We start from the raw sequence: 23,863 nt of genomic DNA, 5'->3' as shown, positions 1-23,863 counted from the left end.
TATATCTGTGGGAATCAGTATGGGTGCCCATAGGGCTCCAGGAGAAGGAGACTGGGGGATAAAGAATATGGGTACTGTAAATGGTGCTCCCAAGATGGGAGCCTCAGTGGAGGTATGATGAGTGAGATGGAGTAAAGTAATGAGATATTATTTAATTTAAGTTATTTGAACTTAGTTTAAGTTAGTATATATTTAATATGTTTGTAGTTTAGTTTAAGTTAAGTAGATATGTTTGTTCTGGTAGAATAGTAGATCGTTCATTAACAAGAGTACTGTGTTATGGCTTTGTTGTACTGCTATTTTTTCTCTGTTTTGACGGTGTTATTCTTTTGTTTGTATATAAATGTTTAGTAAAAGAGTTAAAAAGGCTTTCAATAAAAATATTTATATATAAAAAGAAAGTTAAAAGCCAGCAGAACTACCTGACAGCACCAAGTCTTCTGAAAAAAATATACAATGTAACATCTGGTTGAACAACTCGACTAGTTGGTTGCCTTGAGACAAAAACAAATTTGAATTTAGCCATTCAGATTAAATTATACCCCAAAATACCAACCTCCAATCAAGTTTGAATTGAGTATATTGACAATCTGAAAAGCCAGTGACACAATCCGATGTTTTGGGGGTATAAGACCAGGAATATGGAACAATTGGAAAGAGAACTGCCAAGCCACCAGCATGTAAACACTGCCCAAAAAAACCTCTCTTAAAGGTACCTTTATCGATCAGTAACCTATGAAGTAAAATCCCCAAGAAGAAGAAAAGAAGACAGGATTACAGGGAAGAACCGAAAGCTGCTTGGTTTTGAGATAAGAAGTTTTGTTTTGTAAATCTTAAACAGGAGTTTTATTGGACTAGTATTATAGAAGGGAAGGTAAAAGATAGGTTAGAGGAAGGAGTTGTAAGTAGTTGTTAGTAAATTATTCTCTATTATACTTTTAAGAAATACAATTGTTAATTTTTACTTTAACTACTTCTTGGCCTCTTGAATTTTCACAGATTACTGCACGGGATAAATCTTTTCTGTGTTGCTGGTTTACATTAAGCAGGAGGGTTTACCCTGTACCATAACAGTTTGGGGGCTCGTCGTCAGGATTTGAACTGGTTTAGACAGATTTGAATAGATTTGGGGGTACGAAGATTCCCAGAAGATTTAAACACTTAAGGGTTAGTTTCCTTGATCTTTAAATAAAACATAGATGAGGCAATTTGTTTACTTTTGGTGACTTATGATTGGTTAAATTAAAAGTTGCTAAAGAGGTTCTGGGATTTGCAGATGATTCTCAAATTTGCCAAGATAGTTTTGAAGGAAAGAAAAAGGCCATACTTTTAGAGTTAGCAAATAAATTAGAATTGAATTTAATCAAGGACAAAAGTAAACCTGAAATTGTAAGGGTGTTACTCCAACACTCAGGTGTATCAGAGAAACAGACAAGTGCAGGAGAGGTAGAAAAACTTAAATTACAATTGAAGAAAATGAAGTTAGAAGATAAAGAGAGGGAAGAAGAGAGAGAAAGGAAAAAGAGAGAGAGAGAGAAGGTTTTTGGCTGAACAAAGACAGAAGGAAGGGAAAGAAAAAAAGGAGAAAGAAAGAGAGAGAAGAAAGGGAGAGGAAAAGAGAGAAGAGAGAGAATTTGAACTTGAGAAGTTGCGACTTAGCAAAGTCAAGTTAACAGGATGGTGATTAAAAGAGAAGGTAGTGATATATATAAATATGTCAAAACTCTTCCTTGTTTTGATGAAAAAGATGTTGAAAAATTGGCTGGGCAGACGGAGTTGTCTGAGGATTTATGGGTAATGCTAGTTAAGACTAAACTAGTAGGCAGAGCTAAGAGGTATTTGCTGCACTGTCAGATGAGGGTTCAAGAGATTATGAAGGGATTAAACAGGCTATTTTAAGTGCTTATGAATTGGTACCAGAAACATATACTGTAGACAGAAACACAAAGAAGGAACCAGGTCAGACTTATGTTGAGTTTGAAAGAATTAAACATAGTCATTTTGATTAATAAGACCATAAGACATAGGAGTGGAAGTAAGGCCATTCGGCCCATCGAGTCCACTCCGCCATTCAGTCATGGCTGCTGGGCACTTCAAATCCACTTACCGGCATTCCCCCCCGTAGCCCTTAATTCCCCAAGACAACAAGAATCTATCAATCTCTGCCTTGAAGACATTTAGCGTCCCTGCCTCCACTGCACTCTGCGACAATGAATTCCACAGGCCCACCACTCTCTGGCTGAAGAAATGTCTCCGCATTTCTGTTCTGAATTTACCCCCTCTAATTCTAAGGCTGTGTCCACAGGTCCTAGTCTCCTCACCTAACGGAAATAATTTCCCAGCATCCACCCTTTCCAAGCCATGTATTATCTTGTACGTCTCTATTAAGTCTCCCCATAATCTTCTAAACTCCAATGAATACAATCCCAGGATCCTCAGCCGTTCCTCATATGTTAGAACTACCACTCCAGGGATCATCCGTGTGAATCTCCGCTGGACACGTTCCAGTGCCAGTATGTCCTTCCTGAGGTGTGGGGACCAAAACTGGACACTGTACTCCAAATGGGGCCTAACCAGAGCTTTATAAAGTCTCAGTAGCACAATGGTGTTTTTATATTCCAACCCTCTTGAGATAAGTGGGTTCGCTTTCTTAATCACAGACTCAACCTGCATGTTGACCTTTAGAGAATCCTCGACTAGCACTCCCAGATCCCTTTGTACTTTGGCTTTACGAATTTTCTCACCGTTTAGAAAGTATTCTGTGCTTTTATTCTTTTTGCCAAAGTGCAAGACCTCGCATTTGTTCACGTTGAAGGGTGATTGATGGGTGTGTACTTTGAAAATAGATAAGACCTTTGAGGCTCTAAGTGAGATTATTCAGTTGGATAAGTTTAAAAACTCACTTCCAGAGATGGTAAGATTTCACATGGAGGAACAGAAAGTTCAGGAACTGAGAAGGGCGGCAGAATTAGCAGATGAGTACATGTTGTGCATAAGACAAGCTTCTGACCCAAATTTCGTCCTGTGAGGGATAGAAGTTGGGAGAAGGGGAGATCCTACACCAAGAAACCAAGAGTAGAGAGCACTAGTAAGAATTTACCACAAGTTAAAGAAGCCCAAGAGAGTTGACAGGAGGTGAAAGGCCTCAGGTGTTTTCATTGTAATGGTGTGGGACACAAAATTACAGGGCCGGTGGTTTCAGAAGGGCACTGGGAAAAGGTGTTTTCGCTGCCAGAAAGTGGGACACGTAAAAACACATTTAAAGCTGGTCATTAAAGAAAGGTGCTGTGGGAAAAGATGTGGTAAAAGAGCTAAGCTAGTGGCATCAGTGAAGGTAGTAAGGGAGATCCCCAAGAGGAGCCAAGGAGCTGCAGGAGAGTGCACAGACTATACAGGGGCTGGGTATGGAGTTAATACAAAGAATTGATCTCTGCAAAGAATTTGTCTTTGTGGGTAAGGTTTACTCAGAAAGAACAGGGGAGAAGGACAAGAAATTATAATATTGAGATATACCGGATCTAACCAGTCGCTGATGGTAAGAGTTGAGCGAATATGCACTGTTTCTGACCTGTTAACCGAGAGTGTGGTAATTTGTGGGATAGATGGACAGAAGTTTAGCATTCCCTGACGTAAAATCAAGTTGGAGTTCCAAGTCAAGACTAGGGAAGTTATAATGGGAGTGATTGACAGAGTGTCAGTTCCAGGAATTCAGGTTGTTCTTGGAAATGATTTGGCAGGATCCAAGGTGGGAATGACACCCCTTGTTGTAGAGATGCCCAAGGAAGACCACGAAACTGAGGAGTTAAAACAGAAATATCCTGGTATTTTCCCAGACTGTGTGGTAACTTATGATCCCACTATTATAAGTCACAGCACGAAGCGAAACGTAAAGAGAAAGATGAAGGAGTTGAGATTCAGTTAACGGATACCCTGTTTGACATAATGGTGCAGGAAAAACCCAAACAGGCAGAGGTTCAGACAGAAGTGTTTAGTCCTGAAAGAGTAAGAGACTTGCAACAGCAAGACAAGGTGATAAAAAATATATATGTTGGATGCATACTCTGAAAAGGAGGCAGAGAATATTCCGAATGGTTATTATCTGAAAGATAGAATCCTAAGACAGAAATGGAGACCATGGCAGGTAAGTGCAGAGGAGAAGTGCACCAGATTATGTTGCCGGTAGCATACAGACAGGTTATGTTACGGGTAGCACATGAACTGCCAGTAGGAGGTCACTTAGAAATACAAAAGACTCAGACTAAGGTATAAAACATTTTTATTGGTCTGGAATGCACAAGGATGTGGTTAAGTTTTGCCATACATGTCATACATGCTAAACGGTAGGTAAGGCACAGGTAGTAATAAAACCAGCACCTTTGTTGCCGATTCCCACATTTGAAAAACCTTTCACATGGGTTATAATTGATTGTGTAGGTTCCCTCCTGAGAACTAAAAGTGGAAACCAGTACTTATTAACCATAATGGACATGTTTACCAGATTTCTGGAGGCAATTCCATTATGGAGTATCAAGGCAAAAAAGGTGGTAAAGGAGTTAGTAACTTTCTTCATATGATATGGGCTACCCAGAGAGATTCAGTCAGACCAAGGGTCAAATTTTACTGCTAGGCTATTTAAGGAGATTATGGATAGCTGAGGTGTACAGCACTTTAAATCCAGTGCATATCATCCTGAATCCCAGGGAACTTTAGAAAGTTAGCATCAGACCTTGATGACCATGTTGAGAGCATACTGTCAGGATTACCTGAATGATTGAGATAAAGGTATTTGTATTGTTTGTCATTAGAGATGCCCCAAACGAATCGATTCAGTTCACTCCCTTCGAGTTAATATTCAGGCATGAAGTGAGAGGCCCTTTGAAATTAATTAAAGAAAAATTGATAGAACCGAAGTCGGAGATCTCACACTTAGATTATGTATCAGAGGTGAGGGAGAGACTAAATTGACTAGGGCTGTTAGCTAAGCAGCACCTGAAGAGGTCACAGTATAGAATGTAACAGGCGGCAGATAAAAGCTCTGAGACTCGGATGTTTTACGTGTTAGTACTGTAACCAGTGATAGGAGATCCCTTCAAAGGTTTAATGGTCCCTATCAAATTGAGAAAAAGCTGAGTAGGTGAACTATCTGGTAAAGATGCCATAGAAAAAAATGGTATCAGGTGTGTCACGTGAATGTGTTGAAACTGTATTATACTAAAGAGAAAGAACTGGAGAAATAGATGTTAGTTACTGCCCCACAAAGTGAGGAATCAAATCCAGATGATGTGGATTTTGATGTGCCTCAAAATAGATTTTAAAAAGATGTCTTTGAGGAGTGGGATAGTTAGTAAGCTATATGTCTCAGCAGCATAGACCACAGTTAAAAGATTTGTTACTGCGGTATATGGGTGTATGTAAGAATCACATGGGAAGGTCTAATGCTATTGTACACGAAGTAGACGTAGGGAATACTGATCTGATAAAACAATACCCTTATCAGCTTAATCTTTTCAAAGCCAGACAGGTCCAGATGGAGATGGAGGCCATGTTCAATGAGGACATAATCGAACCAAGACAGTGATTGTTTTAGTTCCCAAACTGGACGGGACTCAGCGATTCTGCGTGGATTATTGGAAGGTCAATGCCATTACAAAATCAAACGCATATCCAATTCCTAGATTGGAGGACTGTATTGAGAAAGTCGGACAAGCCAGTTACATAAACAAGTTGGACTTAATGTGTGGTTACTGCAGGTACCTTTATCAGAGTTGCGAAAGAAATTTCTGCATCTGTAACCCCAAATAGGCTAAATCAGTTTAAAGTGACCCTTTTGGAATGAAGAACATATCCATCACATTCCAAAGACTCATGAACAAAGTTGTGGCTGGATTAACAAGCTGTGCAGTCTATTTGGACAATGTAGTGAATTTTACTAAGTCCTGGAAAGATCACATGGTACAATTGGCAGAGCTCTTTGAATGAGTACGAGAAGCAAAACTGGTGATAAACTTAACTAAAACGGAATTAGTGAAAGCAGAGGTGACGTTCTTGGGACATAGCATTGGTCATGGAAGGTTGACCCCATGGAATGCAAAGACAGAGGCCATCAAGGAATTTCCATGACCAATCTCGAAGAAAGAGGTGCTTTGAGCCTTAGGACTTGATCAGATGGGCCAATGGGCTGAGAAGTGACAGATGGAGTTTAATTTAGATAAATGCGAGGTGCTGCACTTTGGGAAAGCAAATCTTAGCAGGACTTATACACTTAATGGGAATGTTGCTGAACAAAGAGACCTTGGAGTGCAGGTTCATAGCTCCTTGAAAGTGGAGTCGCAGGTAGATAGGATAGTGAAGAAGGTGTTTGGTATGCTTTCCTTTATTGGTCAGAGTATTGAGTACAGGAGTTGGGAGGCCACGTTGCGGCTGTACAGGACATTGGTTAGGCCAGTTTTTGAATATTGCATGTAATTCTGGTCTCCTTCCTTTCGGAAAGATGTGTGGAATTTGAAAGGGTTTAGAAAAGATTTACAAAGATGTTGCCAGGGTTGGAGGATTTGAGCTATAGGGAGAGGTTGAATGGGCTGGGGCTGTTTTCCCTGGAGTGTTGGAGGCTGAGGGGTGACCTAATAGAGGTTTGCAAAATTATGAGGGGTATGGATATGGTAAATAGACAAAGTCTCTTCCCTGGGGTGGGGGAGTCCAGAAGTAGAGGGCATAGGTTTAGGGTGAGAGGGGAAAGATATAAAAGAGACCTAAGGGGCAACATTTTCACACAGAGGGTGGTACATGTATGGAATGAGCTGACAGAGGAAGTGGTGGAGGCTGGTACAATTGCAACATTTAAAAAGCATCTGGATGAGCATATGAATAGGAAGGGTTTGGAGGATATGGGGCGGGTGCTGGCAGATGGGACTAGATTGGATCTGGTCGGCATGGACAAGCTGGACCAAAGGGTCTGTTTCCGTGCTGCACATCTCTATGACTGAACGGATTCTATCAGAAGTTTGTTCCAAACTTCAGCAGTGTAGTGGCACCGTTAACCGATTTGCTGAAGAAGAACACAAAGTTTTGATAGACAGAACAATGCCAGGAGGCATTTGACCATTTAAAATCAATATTAACTACCCAACCAGTTTTAGCTACACTAAACTTTTTAAAACCTTCTAAAGTCGCCATTGATGATAATGACATTGGAGTTGGATCTGTACACCTACAGGATCATGAGGATGGGATTGAACTGCCAGTTGGTTACTTTCGAAGAAGATCAATATTCACCAGAGGAAATACTCCACAATCGAAAAATAACTATTGAGATTGGTACTGGCCTTACAACATTTTAAAGAGTATGTCACGAACAATGTGTCGGAGACGGTGCTGTACATGGATCACAATCCACTTACATTTTTAGAATGCTTTAAAGACAATAATATGAGACTATTTCATTGGAGTCTAATGTTACAGACTTCTAATTTAAAAATCATACATGTTGCGGGTCATAATAATGTAATCGCAGATGCGTTATCGCGGATTTAATGGATAAAGTTAAGATGAGATACACATACACACAGGTATATGGGAAGAGGTTAAGGTGAACTTATATTAAAGTATCTGTTAGGATAATGTGTTTAAAAATTGAAGAAAAATGCAGCCATCTTTTCATTACGATGGTTCAATTTTTCTTAAGGGGAGAGGTGTTAGGAAGATGTGGGTGTACTATACGCTTATGAAAGTTAAAAGCCAGTAGAACTACCCTGACAGCACCAAGTGTTCTGAAACAAAAATGTAAAATTTGGTCGAACAACTCAATTAGTTGGTTGCCTGGAGACAAAAACAAATTCGAATTCGAATTTGGCCGATCAGTTTAAATTATATCCCAAAGTACAAATCTCCAATCAAGTTTGAATTGAAAATATTAAGAATCATAAAAGCCAATGACACAATCTGATGCTTTGGGGATATAAGACTGGAGAAAATTGAACAGTTGGGAGGAGAACTGCCAAGCCACCGGCACGTAAAGACTGCCTGAAAAATAGCTCTCCTAAAGGTACCTTTATTGATCAGTAATCTGTGAAGCAGAATCCCCAAGAAGAAGAAAAGAAGACAGGAATATAGAGAAGAACTGAAAGCTGCCTGGTTTTGAGATAAGAAATTTTGTTTTGTAAATCCTTAACGGGAGTTTTATCGGATTAGTGTTATAGAAGGGAAGGTAAAAAATAGATTAGCGGAAGGAGTTGTAAATAGTTGTTAGTTAATTATTCTCTGTCATACTTTAAGAAATAAAGTTGTTAATTTTTACTTTCAATCATTCTTGGCCTCTTGAATTTTCACAGATTACTGCACAGAATAAATCTTTTGTGTATTGCTGGTTTAAATTAATCAGGAGGGTTTACCCTGTGTTGTAACACTGGACATGCCAATGTTACAGCCAAATTCAAACTGACTGACAGAACCCATCTGGGTAATCAGACAGGCCTGTATTTTCAAGATTTATGAATGTGTACATTACAGATTGTCTGCCATTTCCTAGAATTCTTCAAGTCAAAGTGAGTAGCTTCCTTCATCATGCATGTAATCAGAAGCAGCCGATGTGGATTTCAGAGAGTAAGAATATTCCTGCCAAACGTGGTGGAGCTCATCGATATGACAGTATGTTAGAAGAGAAAATGCGGTGGACATGGTGAACAGGGACTTTCAGAATGCCTTTCACAAGATTCCATACCAAAGGCTATTGCAATCTTCAGTGTGGACCCCCAAAATTATTAGAGCTAGGTACAGGTGTTTTTATTTTACCTTAATTCTTTAATGGGATGTGACCCTGGTTGGCTAAATCAGCATTTGTTGCCAATTGCTAATTGATGTTGAACTGAATGACTTGCAAGGCTGTTGCATGAGCAGTTAAGATTCAACTGCATTGCTTTGGGTCTGGAATCACACACAGGCCAGACCAAGTAAGGACAGCATATTTCCCTAACCACTGGTGTCTGGATTAGTCATCCAGTGACATATACCACTATTCCCTTGTCATCTTTTGTTTTGGGACTCGCTCTGTGTATTGTGTTTTCATCATTATGACATGCATCTTGGGCTAGATGCCATGCAAGAATGGCACTAAAGTTGAAACTGGTACGAGACATAGCAATTAATCCAGTGATCCAAAACTCCCATTCCATCCCCCGCCCTCATTTTGGGAATTCTGACCACAATACCGTGTTTCTTCTCCCGGCTTACAGGCCAAAGCGCAAGCAGGAGACCACCTTGCGGATACAGGTCCAGGGCTGGTTGGAGGAGGCAGAGGATCAACTCCTGTGCTGTCTGGAATGCTGATTGGGCCATATTCAAACAGTCTGCAGGTACCTTGGATGAGTATGCCACCACCGTCACAGACTTTATCAGCAAGTGTGTGGAGGACTGCATACCCAGGAATTCAATCTGGGTGTTCCCCAACACGAAAACCTGGATGAATCAGGACATACAGAACCTGCTAAAAGCTATGCATGAGGCCTTCAGATCAGGAGACCCACTCAAATATAAGGAACCCAAGGATGACCTTCGCAGAGCCATTAAAACAGCCAAGGACCAATAACGATCCAAACTAGAGACTCAGGCAGATACTCGGTGACTATGGCGAGGACTGAATGACATCACAAGGTTCTAAAAAGAGACAGTGCAAGATAGCAGACGATGACACATCCCTCCCAGATTATCTTAACGCCTTCTATGCTCACTTTGAGCAGAATTTCAGCAGAGAGGTAACACCTATTCTGAAAAGTCCTGACAAACCTATTCCAAAAGTCACTGCATCAGAGGTCAGATCAGTTTTCCTTCGTGTGAATCCAAGGATAGCGTTGGAACCTGATGGAGTACCAGGCCGCGCACTCAGGGCATGCGCAGATCAACTGGCAGAAATCCTCTTGGACATCTTCAACATCTCCCTGCAGCAGGCCACTTTCTCTGCCTGTTTCAAGAGGGCCAACATCATCCCTGTGCCTAAGAAGGCTCACGCAGCGTGTCTCAATGATCCAATGGCCCTAACTTCGGTGGTCATGGCATTAATCAACTCCAGCCTCTCCACTCCTCTTGACCCACTCCAATTTGCCTACTGGACCAACAGATCCACATCACATGCCATATCACTTGCTCTTCACTCCTCCCTAGAACATCTTGACACCAAGAACAGCTACATAAGAATCCTACTCATTGACTACAGTTCAGCCCTCAACATTATTATCCCCTCGAGACTGATTACTAAACTTAGTGATCTCGGACTAAAGCCCCACTCTTTGCAACTGGATCCTCAGTTTCCTGACCCACAGGTCACAATCAGTGAAGACAATATTTCATCCTCACTAACACTCAACACTGAAACCCTCCCCCAAGGGTGCGTACTCAGCCTCCTACTGTACTCACTGTATACCCATGACTGCGTCACCAAATACCATTTACAAGTTCGCTGATGATACCACCATAGTCGGTCGAATCTCAGATGGTGACAAAACAGACTACAGATGGGAGATGGAAGACCTGGAAAAATGGTGCACTGAGAACAACCTAACTCTCAATGCCAGCAAAACAAAGGAACTCATTATTGACTTTCAGTGGGATGTTACTCATGCCCCCCCTACACATTAACAGCACAGAGGTGCAATGAATGGAGAGTGTCAAGCTCCTGGGAGTGGTCATACACAACAAGCTGTCTCGGACTCTTCATGTGGACGCATTGGTTACAAAGGCCCAGCACTGTCTCCTCTTCTTCAGGCAGCTGAGGAAATTTGACATGACGGCGAATACCCTTGCCAACTTTTAAAGGTGTGCCATCGAGAGCATTGTGTCTGGATATATCACTACTTGGTATGGCAACTGTACCATTCAAGATCAGAGACGGCTACAGAGAGTGGTGAACTCGGCCCGGTCAATCATAAAGGCCAACCTCCCATCTACAGAATCCATCTGAAAGGCCCGCTGTCAAGGAAAGGCCACCAGCATTCTTAAAGATCCATCCCACTCTGGCAATGTTTTTCTACAACCTCTACCATTGGGGAGAAGGTACAAAAGCTTGAACACACGCACCAGTCAGTTTCGCAACAGTTTCTACCCGACTGTTGTTAGAATACTGAATGGACTCACAAACTCTTAACATTCGCCTGTATCTGTGTTTTTGTTTTTGCCGCTGTTTACCTATTATTTACTATCTATGCTACTTAACTCTGTGATCTGCCTGTATTGCTCGTAAGACAAAGCTTTTCACTGTGCCTTGGTACACATGACAATAAATTCAATTCAGTTCAACTCCTGGAGGTCATTGATAAGATGATGAAATGGTTAAAAATTAATAGGAAATGGAATCAAATGCCAATGAAAATGTTTTGATAGATGTGAGAACTCAACCTTGAAAGAGGCAGTTTAAGAGTTCACTTCATACAATATTAATAATGGGCGTCCATGCACTGTGGGTTCATGGCCTGAGAAAGCATATCAACAATGCTAAAAACCTTCCCACACAGGATCTCCGAGGCCCAACATAAGGACACACAGATTGCTAGTCTATACGTGAATTTAGACTGCAAGAAATACGGAGATACACTAATATGCATTCAGTGCAAACATTTATCTTCTAACATAATATTAATTAAAGTTACATAACACAAAAAGAAACAAGGTGTCTTACATAACGAAAGATAATCCTTTAGAATTAAAACTAGCTCTCTTCATACAGACAATATTTCATATCTAATAAAAAGTGCTTTACAGCAGAGGTCTTGGCCCCGTGCACTGCTTCTGAACCTGATCCAACTATTTTAAGGCCAGGTAACTCACTCCTTTGTGTGTTTATTATTTTCTTTCAATTTTGTGTACTTGAAGGTTTGGAATGTTTGTTCCATGTACTGCTTTCATCATTACCAGAAAACACTATATCAGATCAAAGTTTTTTTGGTATCAGGAGTTTGTGTTGTCTCTACGGATAAATCTGAATCCAGACCTAAGCTTGATATGTGGTGATAAAGACACATTAGTCGAGTACCCCACTCCAGAACATCATGCTGTGTTTGATGGAATTCAATGTCTCTCACTTGAGAGAAAAGGTTTGTCTTTATTGCAACAATTATTCTGGTGCTCAATCACTGCCACATATCCACGTATCTAGTTACATGGGGCACTAGATAGCCATCCTAAGTTGTCCTTGAGTTTCTCATCTCTACCCAAGTCTGCCCCATTTGAGCAATCAGCCAATTCCACACAGATCCAGATTGAAGCCTTCCTGTTCAATACGACATCCTACCAATGACAAGTGTCTACTCTTTAAAATAAATATACATAAACCAGATTAGACAGCCCCTGTTTGGACAGTGCAACAAAAAAAATAGAAATGTTTACAAAACTTACAACGGAAACTTACCAACATTAAATCAAAATGTCATTACTGGGAGTGATGATGCACCTCAATCTTTACAAATTGCATCACACTAGGACTAATGTAAGTACTTCCAGATACTTTCTAACTCTCCCTCATTTCTAAACAAGTCTTTTAATATACATGGTATTAGTAGCTTATTTTGTATGCAACTGAACAAAAGAATTATCTGTGACAGCACAAAACCTCTTGAGTCTGAAAGCAACCCTGGAACTGGGAGCCAATTTGGCTTCACGTCCCTCACTTTTGGCCAAGAGTTTGTACTCATTACAGTTTGGAAGGTCTGTTTTCAATCTTATTTTTCCATTAGTCTGTTAGATTTTTCTTTAAACAGGAAATACTAGTGAAGTCATCAGCATAGCTAGTTGTGAACACAACTGGAGAAAGGGACAACACCAACCACTACAGTACACAACATGGCCGTGGAACTTAGGATGCATGAGTCGAGAGTCCACCTGCCTGGAGTCTTATAGTGACAGGTTACAGAGGAGAAACTGAAACTGAAAATGCTACAATCAGTAGGTCTGGCAGCTTCTGTAAAGAAAGGAACGGTAGGAATATTTCAGGAGTTAACTTTTCAACAGAACCTCTGAGCATATTTTAGATGTCGGCCCTGGCTCATTGGTAGCACAACTCACTTCTGAGTAAGAAGGCCATGGGTTCACATCCCATTGCTGCCAATTAATCAAAACTAATACTCCAGACTACAACTGAGGAAGGGCTGCACTGCCTCTATCTTTCAGGTGAGATGTTTAACCAAGGCCCTATTTGTCCTCTCAGCTGGACATAAAAGATACTACTATTGGAAGAAGTGTAGGTAGTAGAACAGATGATCTGGTCATTATTTCATTACTATTTATGGGACCTTGGCTGTATTATAACAGTGACTACACGTAAAAATTACACAGGCTGTGAAATACTCTGAACTTCCTGAAGGTTGCTAGAAAAAAATGAAAATTTGACCTTTCTTAAAAATGAGCTTCCCAACTTTTCAGTTTTTGTTTCACGTTTTCAGCTTTTGAAAGTTCCCGGGTGTTTTTACAAAAAAGTGTAAGAAGGGGTGGCACAGTGGCTAGCACTGCTGCCTCACAGTGCCAGGGACCCGGGTTCGATTCCAACCTCGGGCGCCTGTCTGTGTGGCATTTGCACTGCGCAGGTTTCCTCCAGGTGCTCTGGATTCCTCCCACAGTCCAAAGATGTGAAGGTCAGGTGAATTGGCCATGCTAAGTTGCCGTAGTGTTCAGGTATGTGTAGGTTAGGTGCATTAGTCAGGGGTAAATGTAGAGGAATGGATCTGGGTAGGTTACACTTTGGAGGGGTCAGTGTGGACTTGTTGGGACAAAGGGCCTGTTTCCACACTGTAGGGATTCTACGTAATCCTTTTTTAACATTAAAATACCACCATAAGGGAGACAAGGAACTTTGCTGTAATATAGCTGTATGCCTAATCTACATAATGCTTCCTCCCTGTGCAGCAAAGTAACAATCGCAGTTTTTAGAAACTTGTTGACTCTGTGTGTGTATCATGCTGAGGGTTCCTTGCATTCTGCCCCTTCTCCACCTAGGTACTACCCAGGGCAAACTATTGGGAAATACTGTAACTTTGGACAAAGGGCAGAACAAGGGTCAGAACCGTCAGGTGGATCAACTTCTGACTTTCCGTTGTGCTGCCAAACCGCAGACAGGGATCCTATTTGCAACTATCAAGATGGATGCCACTGCCACTGAAAAATGCCAGTTAATTAACGCTTTAATAGCTTTAATTGACCCCGGTTCCTGCTGGTTGATATGTAATCTGAAAAGGCAATCCACCCCTCAGAAAAGCAACCAAAATGAGAATATGGCAGGGAGTTGCTCCAATGAATGTTTATAAAGATTTTCCCATCCCAGGTACTCAAGGGATTAGGAAAGATCCAGCAACCACTTTACACTCTGGTGTATATTCTGATAAACTAATGCTGCACACTCTAGGTTCAATGTATTACTCCTATGCTGTGGTGCCCAGAGTCTGTTCCTGGTCCCAGTCTTATGATCCATACACTCAATATGTGATTCTTGTCTCCATTATTCCCATATGAGTTCCAGTTTGAGGTTCTAAGAGTAGAAATTAGATCATGGGATAAATATTAGTCAGGATGCAGGACGGAAATATCCTGCTCTTCCAAATTGTGAACTTTGGCTTTTTTACATCTAACTGCAAGACCAGAAAGAGCTATAGTTTATGTCTCATAGCAAAAGATGGCACATCTGACAATGCAACACTCATTCGGTGGATGTGCTCAAGTGGAAGACTGAATTTTAGTTTAAAATTTGAGTGAGCCCTAACGGAGTGATCGCTGGTCTTGGTGGTACCATCTTGAAAAATCTTCTGTAACAGGCAGCATGAGAGCAATACGCTTGCTAAATTATTTGAAAATGTTTAATGTGTTCAATTAAATTCTTCACCCGCTCTGTTCTTCCAATGAAACACATTTTCCTTTATTTATTCAAGTCTTCTTATTGGTCCAGCCATGTAAACGTAGCATAGCGATCACTCAGGGTTCTCTGCAACTGTGCACCTTGCATCCTATCTCGGACCTTGATAACACAGGAAACCTGAAAAGTCAATCAATATGAAGCATGACATAATTCTGCAATTACAGTTTGCATTTGTATATCACCATCAACTTAGAAAATGCCCCAAGTTGCTTTGCAGTTATGTGTACTTCCACTGATCCAGAACATTCTAGAATATGACAATTACCTCCTGATCTACCACTGCAACAATGTTTACATAGTCAGCTGAAATTTCATTTACATTCATTCAGAAACTAATACTAACAAGATGGAAATTTTTTTTTCAATGTAGAAATTGGTATCAATTATAAGCCATTTACTTAACACAAAAATTAAAAAAAGCACAACTCCAGTTTAATTTAAATTGTTGAGGTCAAGTTAAAAACTGATTCACTTTATTTGTTCAAATTATTAGGTTGGAATGACAAACTCCTTCTTTGTAACTTGCTAATTTGTTTTCTTTCAAGGAATGTGAGTACCACTGGCAGGGCCAGCATTTGTTGCTCATTCATAATTGGCCTTGAAAGACCATTATGAAGGAGAGGTTAAGAGTCAACCACATTGTTGTCACATCTAAGGCCACATTAGATAAGGATAGCTGAATTCCTTCCTGAAAGGACAAGAGTGATCCAGGTGGATTTTTACAACAATTGACAATTGTGATGTTCACCTTGAGACCAGCTTTTAACTCCAGATTTTTAAAAATTCAATAGTAATTGCAAATTGGACTGCATCTGCTAGATCATATCAAACATGCAAATAATTATACTGGCAACCAATATAGGATCGTCATTTGAGCTTGAAGTGGTGCACTTGTGTGTGCAGGAAGCTCCATATATTAATGCACAGGACACTGATATTTAAAGAGCGATAGAACATATACACATACTACACCTGGTTCAAAATATGAGTGCCATTCGCTGCCCTGAGAAATGAACCGATATCTTAACAAGACTCACATTAGCATATTTAAAATTTAAGGAAGCCTGGCAGTCAACTGCAAATCAGCTTTAATGAGTACATGTTCCACGTCAACAACTCTTATCAGTATCCTCTTGCCAACCAATCAGCACTCTTGTGCAGTGTAAATATTGCATTCCCCTTGAATTAATATTCTTGCAAATTGTCCTGATGAATGCTAAATTAGGAGCTTTGACAAAATGAACACTTTTGAAGTTGTAAAGAAGACAATGCCCCAGCCTATTTATGCACAGGATCAGGAGCCAGTTAATCTGTTTTAACGTTGTTGATTGATTTGGCTTTTCGATTTGGATTTCACCAAGAGAAATATCAAATGCAAAACTTAGCATGTCTATTAGTTTGAATTCCAAAGGTGTCAGCCTAAAAAAGAGTTTCTTTCAAGAGTTTCAAGTGAAAGCTAAAGGCTCTGTGTCTGAATGCATGTAACATGAAAGCAAACAGATGAACTAGGAGAGCAAATAAAAATGAATGCTTGGGTAGCCACTACAAAGACATGGCTGCGTGATTAAATGGACCGGATCAGAATCTTGAACGATACAGGACATTTAGGGATAACAAGAAGCAAGAAAAAGTGGAGGTGTGATTCTGTTGGTTAATGATGGTGTTAGCACAACAAAGAGGAACGACCTAAATTCAGTAAAGATGTGGAAATTGTTTGGTTCAAAATGAGAAATTATAAAGAGAAGTCACTCATGAGCGCGGTTTACAGACTCTCTAACAGTAACAGTGGGACATAAAGGAAGAATCATCATAAACATGATCACTCCTTAATCTTCTGCACCTGAGGAAACATAAACTTGATCTATGCAGACTGACCTCATAGCCACAAAATCATTGGGGTGTTTCTGCATTGCAAAACCTTCAAGATGAGTTTAATCTTCCTGAGGTGCAGTGCCTACAGTCAGGTAAATGTACATTAACAGGTGTTATTAAGCAAAACTATACACTGACTTGAGCCTAGTTTCCTATGATCTGAATCATTGTGACACAGCTACTTACACATATGGTCAGTAGCTACTGTTAAAGATATAGTTAACCCTTTGCTTCTCGAGAAGTAGTATTAGAAGTGGGTCTAAACAGATTTCTTATCATTTACAGAATAATTTTCACCTGTCTGTTTAGTTAATCTTTACAACTGGACATTAGTTTTTAATGATTCCTGCATATGGATTCCTTCATCACTGTTCCAAGTTTCTCACCATTTCTGACTTCTCTCTAAGAAGTTCATATTTCCAATATTCTTATTAAGGTATTTATCAAGAGGTTGTTAGTACTCAGTCATACCAACAACATATGTTACCTAGCATCCCTGCTCAACATATATTCTAACTAGTAATGTGTAATGATGTTTGTTGGAAGCGAGGTGTGGCTTCCTTCTGTACTGTAACAGTGCTGTGATTCTGAATAGACGTCAGACAGGTTGATCATTTCCTCAGTAGGTATGACACGAGGTTGAGTGTGCTGTCACAATCTCCTCTGCATAGTTTGGTTAAAGTAAATGTCATCTCAAATAACCTATGGGGAACTCAAAATGGTCAGGAAGATTTTATAAAATGGTGGCTGTAGCTAAAGGCAGAATTTTAGCCCTGGAAGCTGTGGAATATTTGGAATCCAGATGCTAACAGTGTAATCCTGTCTGTAGCTAATCAGCGTGAGAATACCCCAGTGATATGTGTTGTTACACAGCAAGTAAGTGCAGCCAAATTTGTGTCAGCTGGATGAGAAAACACCAGCTGGAGCTACTCCACATTAAATCCTCTGAGTATTGCAAAACTGCATTAATCCAGAGCGCAAAACCAAAGGGAAAAATTTAGCTGTTGAGAATGTCAAAGAACAAAGAGCAAAGCCATCAATGGAGGCTCCACAAGTGAATCAATGTGAGATTCTACTGGGGGGGGACATCTCTGATTGCACTTTTTCAAATTGTGTTTTACCATGGGAATCTTACAAGAATTACAAAATTGTGGGATTCTGCCTTATCTGATGTTCAGCAAAGTGGGTCTAAAATTTAGCCTTTGAGATTTAACTGACTGAGACAAATGTACAAATGTCTCAGTGAGGACTGGTCTTGAAAGTAGCTCAGTGGGTGTGTTAATGCCTCACCCCGTGACTGTGTCAGTCTGTGAATGATGGTCAATCACACACTAGCACTAGTTTAGTATTTAGGTCTAATCCATCAGCTTTGCATTGATTTGAGCAAAATGGCTCCTCACAATGCCACTCTGCTGTGACAGTGTAAGCTCCTATTTTCAATATTTAACTGTTGCTTTGGCAGGTATGAAACCATGTTGATGCCATCTGTTATGCATGTGGGTTTGCTCGCTGAGCTGGAAGGTTCGTTTTCAGACATTTCATCACCATATTAGGTAACATCATCAGTGAGCCTCCAGATGAAGCACTGCTGGCATGGCCTGTTTTTTATTTATGTGTTTAGGTTTCCTTGGGTTGGTGATGTTATTTCCTGTGGTGATGTCATTTCCTGTTCTTTTTCTCAGGGAGGTGGTAAATGGGATCTCTATGTTGATAGAGTTCCAGTTGGAATGCCATGCTTCTAGGAATTCTCGTACGTGTCTCTGTTTGGATTGTGCTAGGATGGATGTGTTGTCCTAGTTGAAGTGATGTCCTTCCTCACCTGTATTTAAGGATACTAGTGAGAGTGGGTCATGTCTTTTTGTTGCTAGTTGATGGTCATGTATCGCGGTGGCTAGTTTTCTGTCTATTTGTCCAATGTAGTGTTTGTTACAGTTCTTGAAATGTATCTTGTAAATGACATTAGTTTTGCTTGGCATCATGGTAGCCCACAAATCCACCAACACACTAAAACAGCAGCTAATGAACTTGAAAGACCCTATACAGACAACAAGCAAAACTAATATAATTTACAAAATACCTTGCAAGAACTGTAACAAACATTACATTGGACAAACAGGCAGAAAACTAGCCACCAGGATACATGAACATCAACTAGCCACAAAAAGAAATGACCCTCTCTCACTAATATCCTTACATGCAGATGAGGAAGGACACCACTTTGACTGGGACAACACATCCATCCTAGGACAAGCCAAACAGAGATACACACGAGAATTCCTAGAAGCATGGCATTCTAACCGGAAGTCTATCAACAAGCATATTGAGTTAGACCCCAGCTACCACCTCCTGAGAAAAAGAACAGGAAATTACATCACCAACCCAAGGAAACCTAAACACATAAATAGAAAGCGGGCCATGTCACTAGTGCTTCATCTGGAGGCTCACTGAAGATGCTACCTAGTATGGTGACGAAACATCTGAAAATGAACCTTCCAGCTCAGCGAGCAAACCTACATCCAGAACATCAACCTGAGCTACAAATCTTCTCAAAAACTCGCTGTCATCTGTTATCCGTTATTTCCATCCATTTGCTGTGATCCTGTTGCCCACATAGGATGGAATTCAAAAGATCCCAAATCCTGCAGATGGTATGAATACAATGTCATTTTTTTTACTGAAAGTAGAATCACCCATGACATGATCTAACAGTTTGGCTCCAAGTTCTTTTCTTAATTTGATCATGGTATGTGGGAATTGATGGCTAGATTAGCATTCATGTCTACCTCGAATTGCCCTTGAGAAGGTGATAGTGAGCTGCATTCTTGAATTGTTGCAGTCTTTGAGGCATAAGGATGCCCACAGTGCTGTTATGAAGGAATTTCCAGGATTTGTCCCTAGTGACAGGGAAACAATGGTGATATACAGGTATTTCCAAATCAGATCAATGTGTATCCTGGAGGGGAACTTACAGATGGTAGTGGTTTTTCCATGCATTTGCTACACTTGTCCTTCTAGATTGTAGATGTCATGGGTTTGGTAGGTGCTCTCAAAGGTGCGTTTGTGAGTTACCATAGTGGACCTTGTGGATGGTATACACTATTGACACCAGAGATGTTGTATTGTTTGTGTCACTCCCAGATGAGAATGAGGCCCAAATAACAAAAGTGATAGAACCCAGGTTTCTCGAAGCCTCATGTGAAGGTTCACATTTGAACTGTAATTGAGGTTAACTCGTTTCAGGAGCTGTGTGTTTCTAATGAGGCCATTGAAAATTCATTTTCCTTTGGTTTTATGACACAGAGATTCCAAACTTTCAGCTTGAGCAGAAAGGCTTGCCCCAAGATTCAGATTGAAGCTCTAGAGAGAGAAGGAATGTTTGCTCTGGCTTAATTAGGCCTCCTCATATTTAATTAAATCACATGACTCACCTGAGAGCTAGAAAGCAAATTTATAGCGTCCACTTAGCAGAATATAACATCAAACTATATACAAAGATAAATAAATAGTGGGCATAATATTTTTGGAAGGAAGCGCACAGAAGAGACCAGACTATATCAAACCCAGACCAATCCAGGAGATTTTGCTCCTGAGACTCCATGAGGTCAGGCATATGTGCTTGTTCATCAAACCTGCAATAGGTTTTTATAATTCAACTTTTCCTTCTAGTGTCAGCTGTGCTTGTTCCTCAAACAGTGAATCAATTCATAGTTTGTTGGCCCTCTCATCACCCTCCCAGCAGGTTTCATTCAGCTGGGCTGACCAGCATTACTGTGTCAAATGGATCTGGCATGAAAAATTGCTTTTATACCTTTGAAATTATTTCATCCTCAATTATAACTGTTCCCAGTCTGTAATGAATATGTTCGTTTCTCTTTTGGGAACTATGCACAGAATGTTTTCCTTTCCTCATGGAAGATCAGTGTTATACAATACTTATAAATGGGAGCTGGCTGAGCAGAGCATGATCATTGATTGGCTGCAAAGTCCCAGGATACCTATAACATCAACAGTGTCTCTGTTGGTGTAAACCTCAGAGCGTCAAGGGTTGATTGTAAAGTTTAAAACCTTGTTCTCATTAACTTGTTGATCCTAACAGGTTTTAGTGACCAGACAAGGAATATAATACACAATGAGGAAACAAACCTGAAAACAGTTTATCAAAGATTGGAAACCTCAGAGTGACCAGTGTATATGAATTTGTCAGTGTGAACAGTGTGTGGCTTGCTCAGTGTGGGCAGGTTTGCCAGTGTGGACAGTGTGAGATTCAGTCACTGTGGACCTTATGCCAAAGGTCTGGGCTCACCAGATGCCTGACGAAATGAACAGAAATTACCGTGAAAGGTTTGCTTCAAATGGCATTGAAGAGATGCTATTGTTTAGAGCTAAGATTGGCTTGTGATGCCAGATTAAGCAATGAACTCTGCTTTATCTCCAACGCATGTAGTATTTGGTCTGCACTTCCAGCATACACAATTTTAGGTCAACTGCAAGATGGGCTGAATATAGGTTCAGGTTCCCTCTATCTGTAGTTTCAGCTGTTACCAAGTGAGGTACAGCATGAAACAGAGAGCAAAACATCTCCACACAGTAGCAACGTTTTACGTTCATGCAAAATCTTTGACGTAGAAAACCTTTCACACAACAAAAAACCGAATGGATACTGAATTAAAGGATATATTTGAACAGGATGACTGAATGTTTGGTCAAAGAAGTTAATTTAAAGGGTAAGAGGATTTCAGAGGAGGCAAGGCAGAACGGTTAATATAGGGATTCCTAGAATTGAAAGTTGAGGTAGCTGAGGCAAAAGGATGGAGAGATGCGCAAGTGGACATATCAATCCTTCTGGCTATACCCAACTCCACTCTGGCGCAAAAAACACCCCTTGTTGATTTCCTTTCTGTGCATGTGACACCATCTGGTTCCCAAAATGTTCTGAATGCTGATGTGTGGTCTCAGCCTGTGAGAGTGTATCCAGGACTGGTCATAATCTGCCTCAGCTCTTCATTTTAACAATCTCCATAGAAACATGGAGGTGTCTATCTGGGTTAGATTCACACTGGCAGAATTTTCAAATTTTCTGGTTCTCTTGTGCTATTCTTAACAAATAGGGAATATACCAGACCATTCAGCTCTTTGATTCAGCCTTGCCATTACATGAGATTATCTATATTTCAAGTCATTCTCCTTGCCAAAGCTCCACATTCCTCAATGCTCTGACCTAACAAACACTAAACAATTCCCTGCATGTTATATTATACAAATACCTCTGGCCTTACTGATTACTCTGTACAAAACAAATTAAAGGTTTACTGATAATTCAACTTCCTTGTGTCCAACTCAGTCCCTCAATCCCCAACAAAATCTAACTTCTTTGGTGTTTACCCTATAGAAATTTCCTAAGTGTAAATCTGCGCATTATCCTGTGCCCATTGAGCATTCCAAGCCAGAACTGATTGGAGACAATGGGTATAGTCTGTTCTCACAGTCAGACCTGTGAACAAAGTTATAGGTCTATGAGAAAGTGAGGACTGCAATTGCTGGAGATCAGTCGAAGAGTGTGGTGCTGGAAAAGCACAGCCAGTCAGGCAGCATCCAGGAAAGGGCCGACGAAGGGCTTATGCCCAAAATGTTAATTCTCCTGCACCTCGGATGCTGCCTGACTGGCTGTGCTTTTCCAGCACCACACTCTTCAACTGTGAACAAACATATGTTTGACAATTAAATCACAATCTGATTCGACCTTAACTTTTGATTCTTTCTCACCTTAACAATGAAGATATCTGACGTGATAAAGGCCCGTTCCTGGGTAATATTCAGCACCCTAGGGCAAGAAAGAAAGGGATAGAAAACAGTGAACAGAACGCAGCAATGAGAGTCAGATTTCATAAATTTCCTTTGAAAGAAATAAGTATTGAATTAAAAAGGAATGTTGGAAAGTATTGAAAGCAAGGAAGGATTGGGATTAGGCCAGATGGCTTGTATTAAAAAGAGGTTAACTTAATGGCTCATGTCGAGTGAAATCTGTGAATATGGGCACCTAGGGAACAGACATCAAGTGTCTCTTTTTTTGCAAACATATATTGTTCAGTACGTCATTTTAGATCTGTTAAATAGTCAACATTGGCCTGGAGATAACATTACACTCGGCTGCAAGAACTACTCCTTCCTCAAATGACCCAGGAGATGGCTATTAAAGTTCTTTTCCATTGGTAAGTTATAAAAAGTATTTGTGCGCACACACACAAATACATACAGACGTTTTCATTTCTTATAAAAGAAAATTATTTGCTGGCAGCCATTTTCTGTAATTTTCCTGAAATTGAAAGTATTTCATAATCCTTTCAACAATAACTGCCAGCGCTGTGTGTAATTAGACAATAGTGACATAACTTGTGGAAAGCTTTACATTGGACATGTCTTTTATACCATTATAGAACTTGGTATATTGATGACTGACTGTCACCTGAACCATCTATTTCAGAATGCTGCATTTATATTTCAAAGCTTAAAATGTTTGGGCGCTTCAGTAAGGTGTCTGTATTGTGCAGTTCCCCTTCATTTGCAAATGTTCATGGTGAGGCTGTGGGTATGTCCCTATGTGTTTGTGTGGGTCAGTGTTGATGTTTATGTGTACCTATGTTTTTGTATGTTTGTACCGATGTCTGTTTGCTCGTGTCAATATGGGTCTGTGTCTAAGGATGTCTATAAATCCAATTTTAAGACTCTCATCTTGTGGATCACTAATTTTAATCAATCCATCAATAGGCAATCATGTCCTCAGCTGCCTTGGCCCTTAGTACTTGGGATCTTTTTCTACAGCAAAAGGACTAAATCAAGCTGTTGTATTTATAGCTTAAAGAAAATGTCTTTCGTTTATCTAATTTTTTTTCCTGTCTTATTTATGGCTATTTCTTTACATAGCTCTAGAGTTTTAGAAAATATTTAATATCTTTATTCCCTTCAAGTATGAGATTATATGATGTATGTTGCCATGTTACTTGGTTGTGAGACTTGACCACCCCCATATTGGCATCCATTCACATGCAATTTCAATGGAGACCTGCTGGTTAGTGGACAAATCTTGGATCAATCTTCCCTAAAATAGAC

The 23,863-nt window shown here is 40.2% G+C and overlaps 2 protein-coding genes and 1 long non-coding RNA gene across 4 annotated transcripts in view; 2 read left to right on the top strand and 1 right to left on the bottom strand.

The window, feature by feature from the left end:
* The window catches only part of tmem254 (transmembrane protein 254), a 56,042-nt gene extending 44,788 nt beyond the window's left edge, over positions 1 to 11,254 (top strand). Inside the window, exon 4 of the mRNA XM_072583103.1 lies at positions 9,228 to 11,254. Coding sequence (XP_072439204.1) covers positions 9,228 to 9,321 — 94 coding nt within the window. The 3' untranslated portion in view covers positions 9,322 to 11,254. The remainder of the gene's footprint in view (positions 1 to 9,227) is intronic.
* A 372-nt stretch (positions 11,255 to 11,626) lies between these two features.
* Positions 11,627 to 23,863, bottom strand: part of LOC140484595 (L-threonine ammonia-lyase) — a 56,352-nt gene continuing 44,115 nt past the window's right edge. Inside the window, exons 10-11 of one of the 2 annotated variants that reach the window (XM_072583086.1) lie at positions 22,520 to 22,577; positions 11,627 to 15,001 (exon numbers count right to left, since the gene is read on the bottom strand). In XM_072583086.1, coding sequence (XP_072439187.1) covers positions 14,903 to 15,001; positions 22,520 to 22,577 — 157 coding nt within the window. In that variant the 3' untranslated portion in view covers positions 11,627 to 14,902. The remainder of the gene's footprint in view (positions 15,002 to 22,519; positions 22,578 to 23,863) is intronic. The other variant, XM_072583088.1, reaches the window with a different exon arrangement.
* Positions 22,881 to 23,863, top strand: part of LOC140484596 (uncharacterized) — a 36,682-nt gene continuing 35,699 nt past the window's right edge. The window contains exon 1 of the long non-coding RNA XR_011962296.1: positions 22,881 to 22,965. This is a non-coding gene — a long non-coding RNA (uncharacterized lncRNA). The remainder of the gene's footprint in view (positions 22,966 to 23,863) is intronic.

Source organism: Chiloscyllium punctatum, chromosome 13, assembly GCF_047496795.1.
Source record: "Chiloscyllium punctatum isolate Juve2018m chromosome 13, sChiPun1.3, whole genome shotgun sequence".
Classification (NCBI taxonomy): Eukaryota; Metazoa; Chordata; class Chondrichthyes; order Orectolobiformes; family Hemiscylliidae; genus Chiloscyllium; species Chiloscyllium punctatum.
The sequence above is the reverse complement of the archived record's forward strand: the minus strand, read 5'-3'. Positions and strand labels throughout refer to the sequence as shown.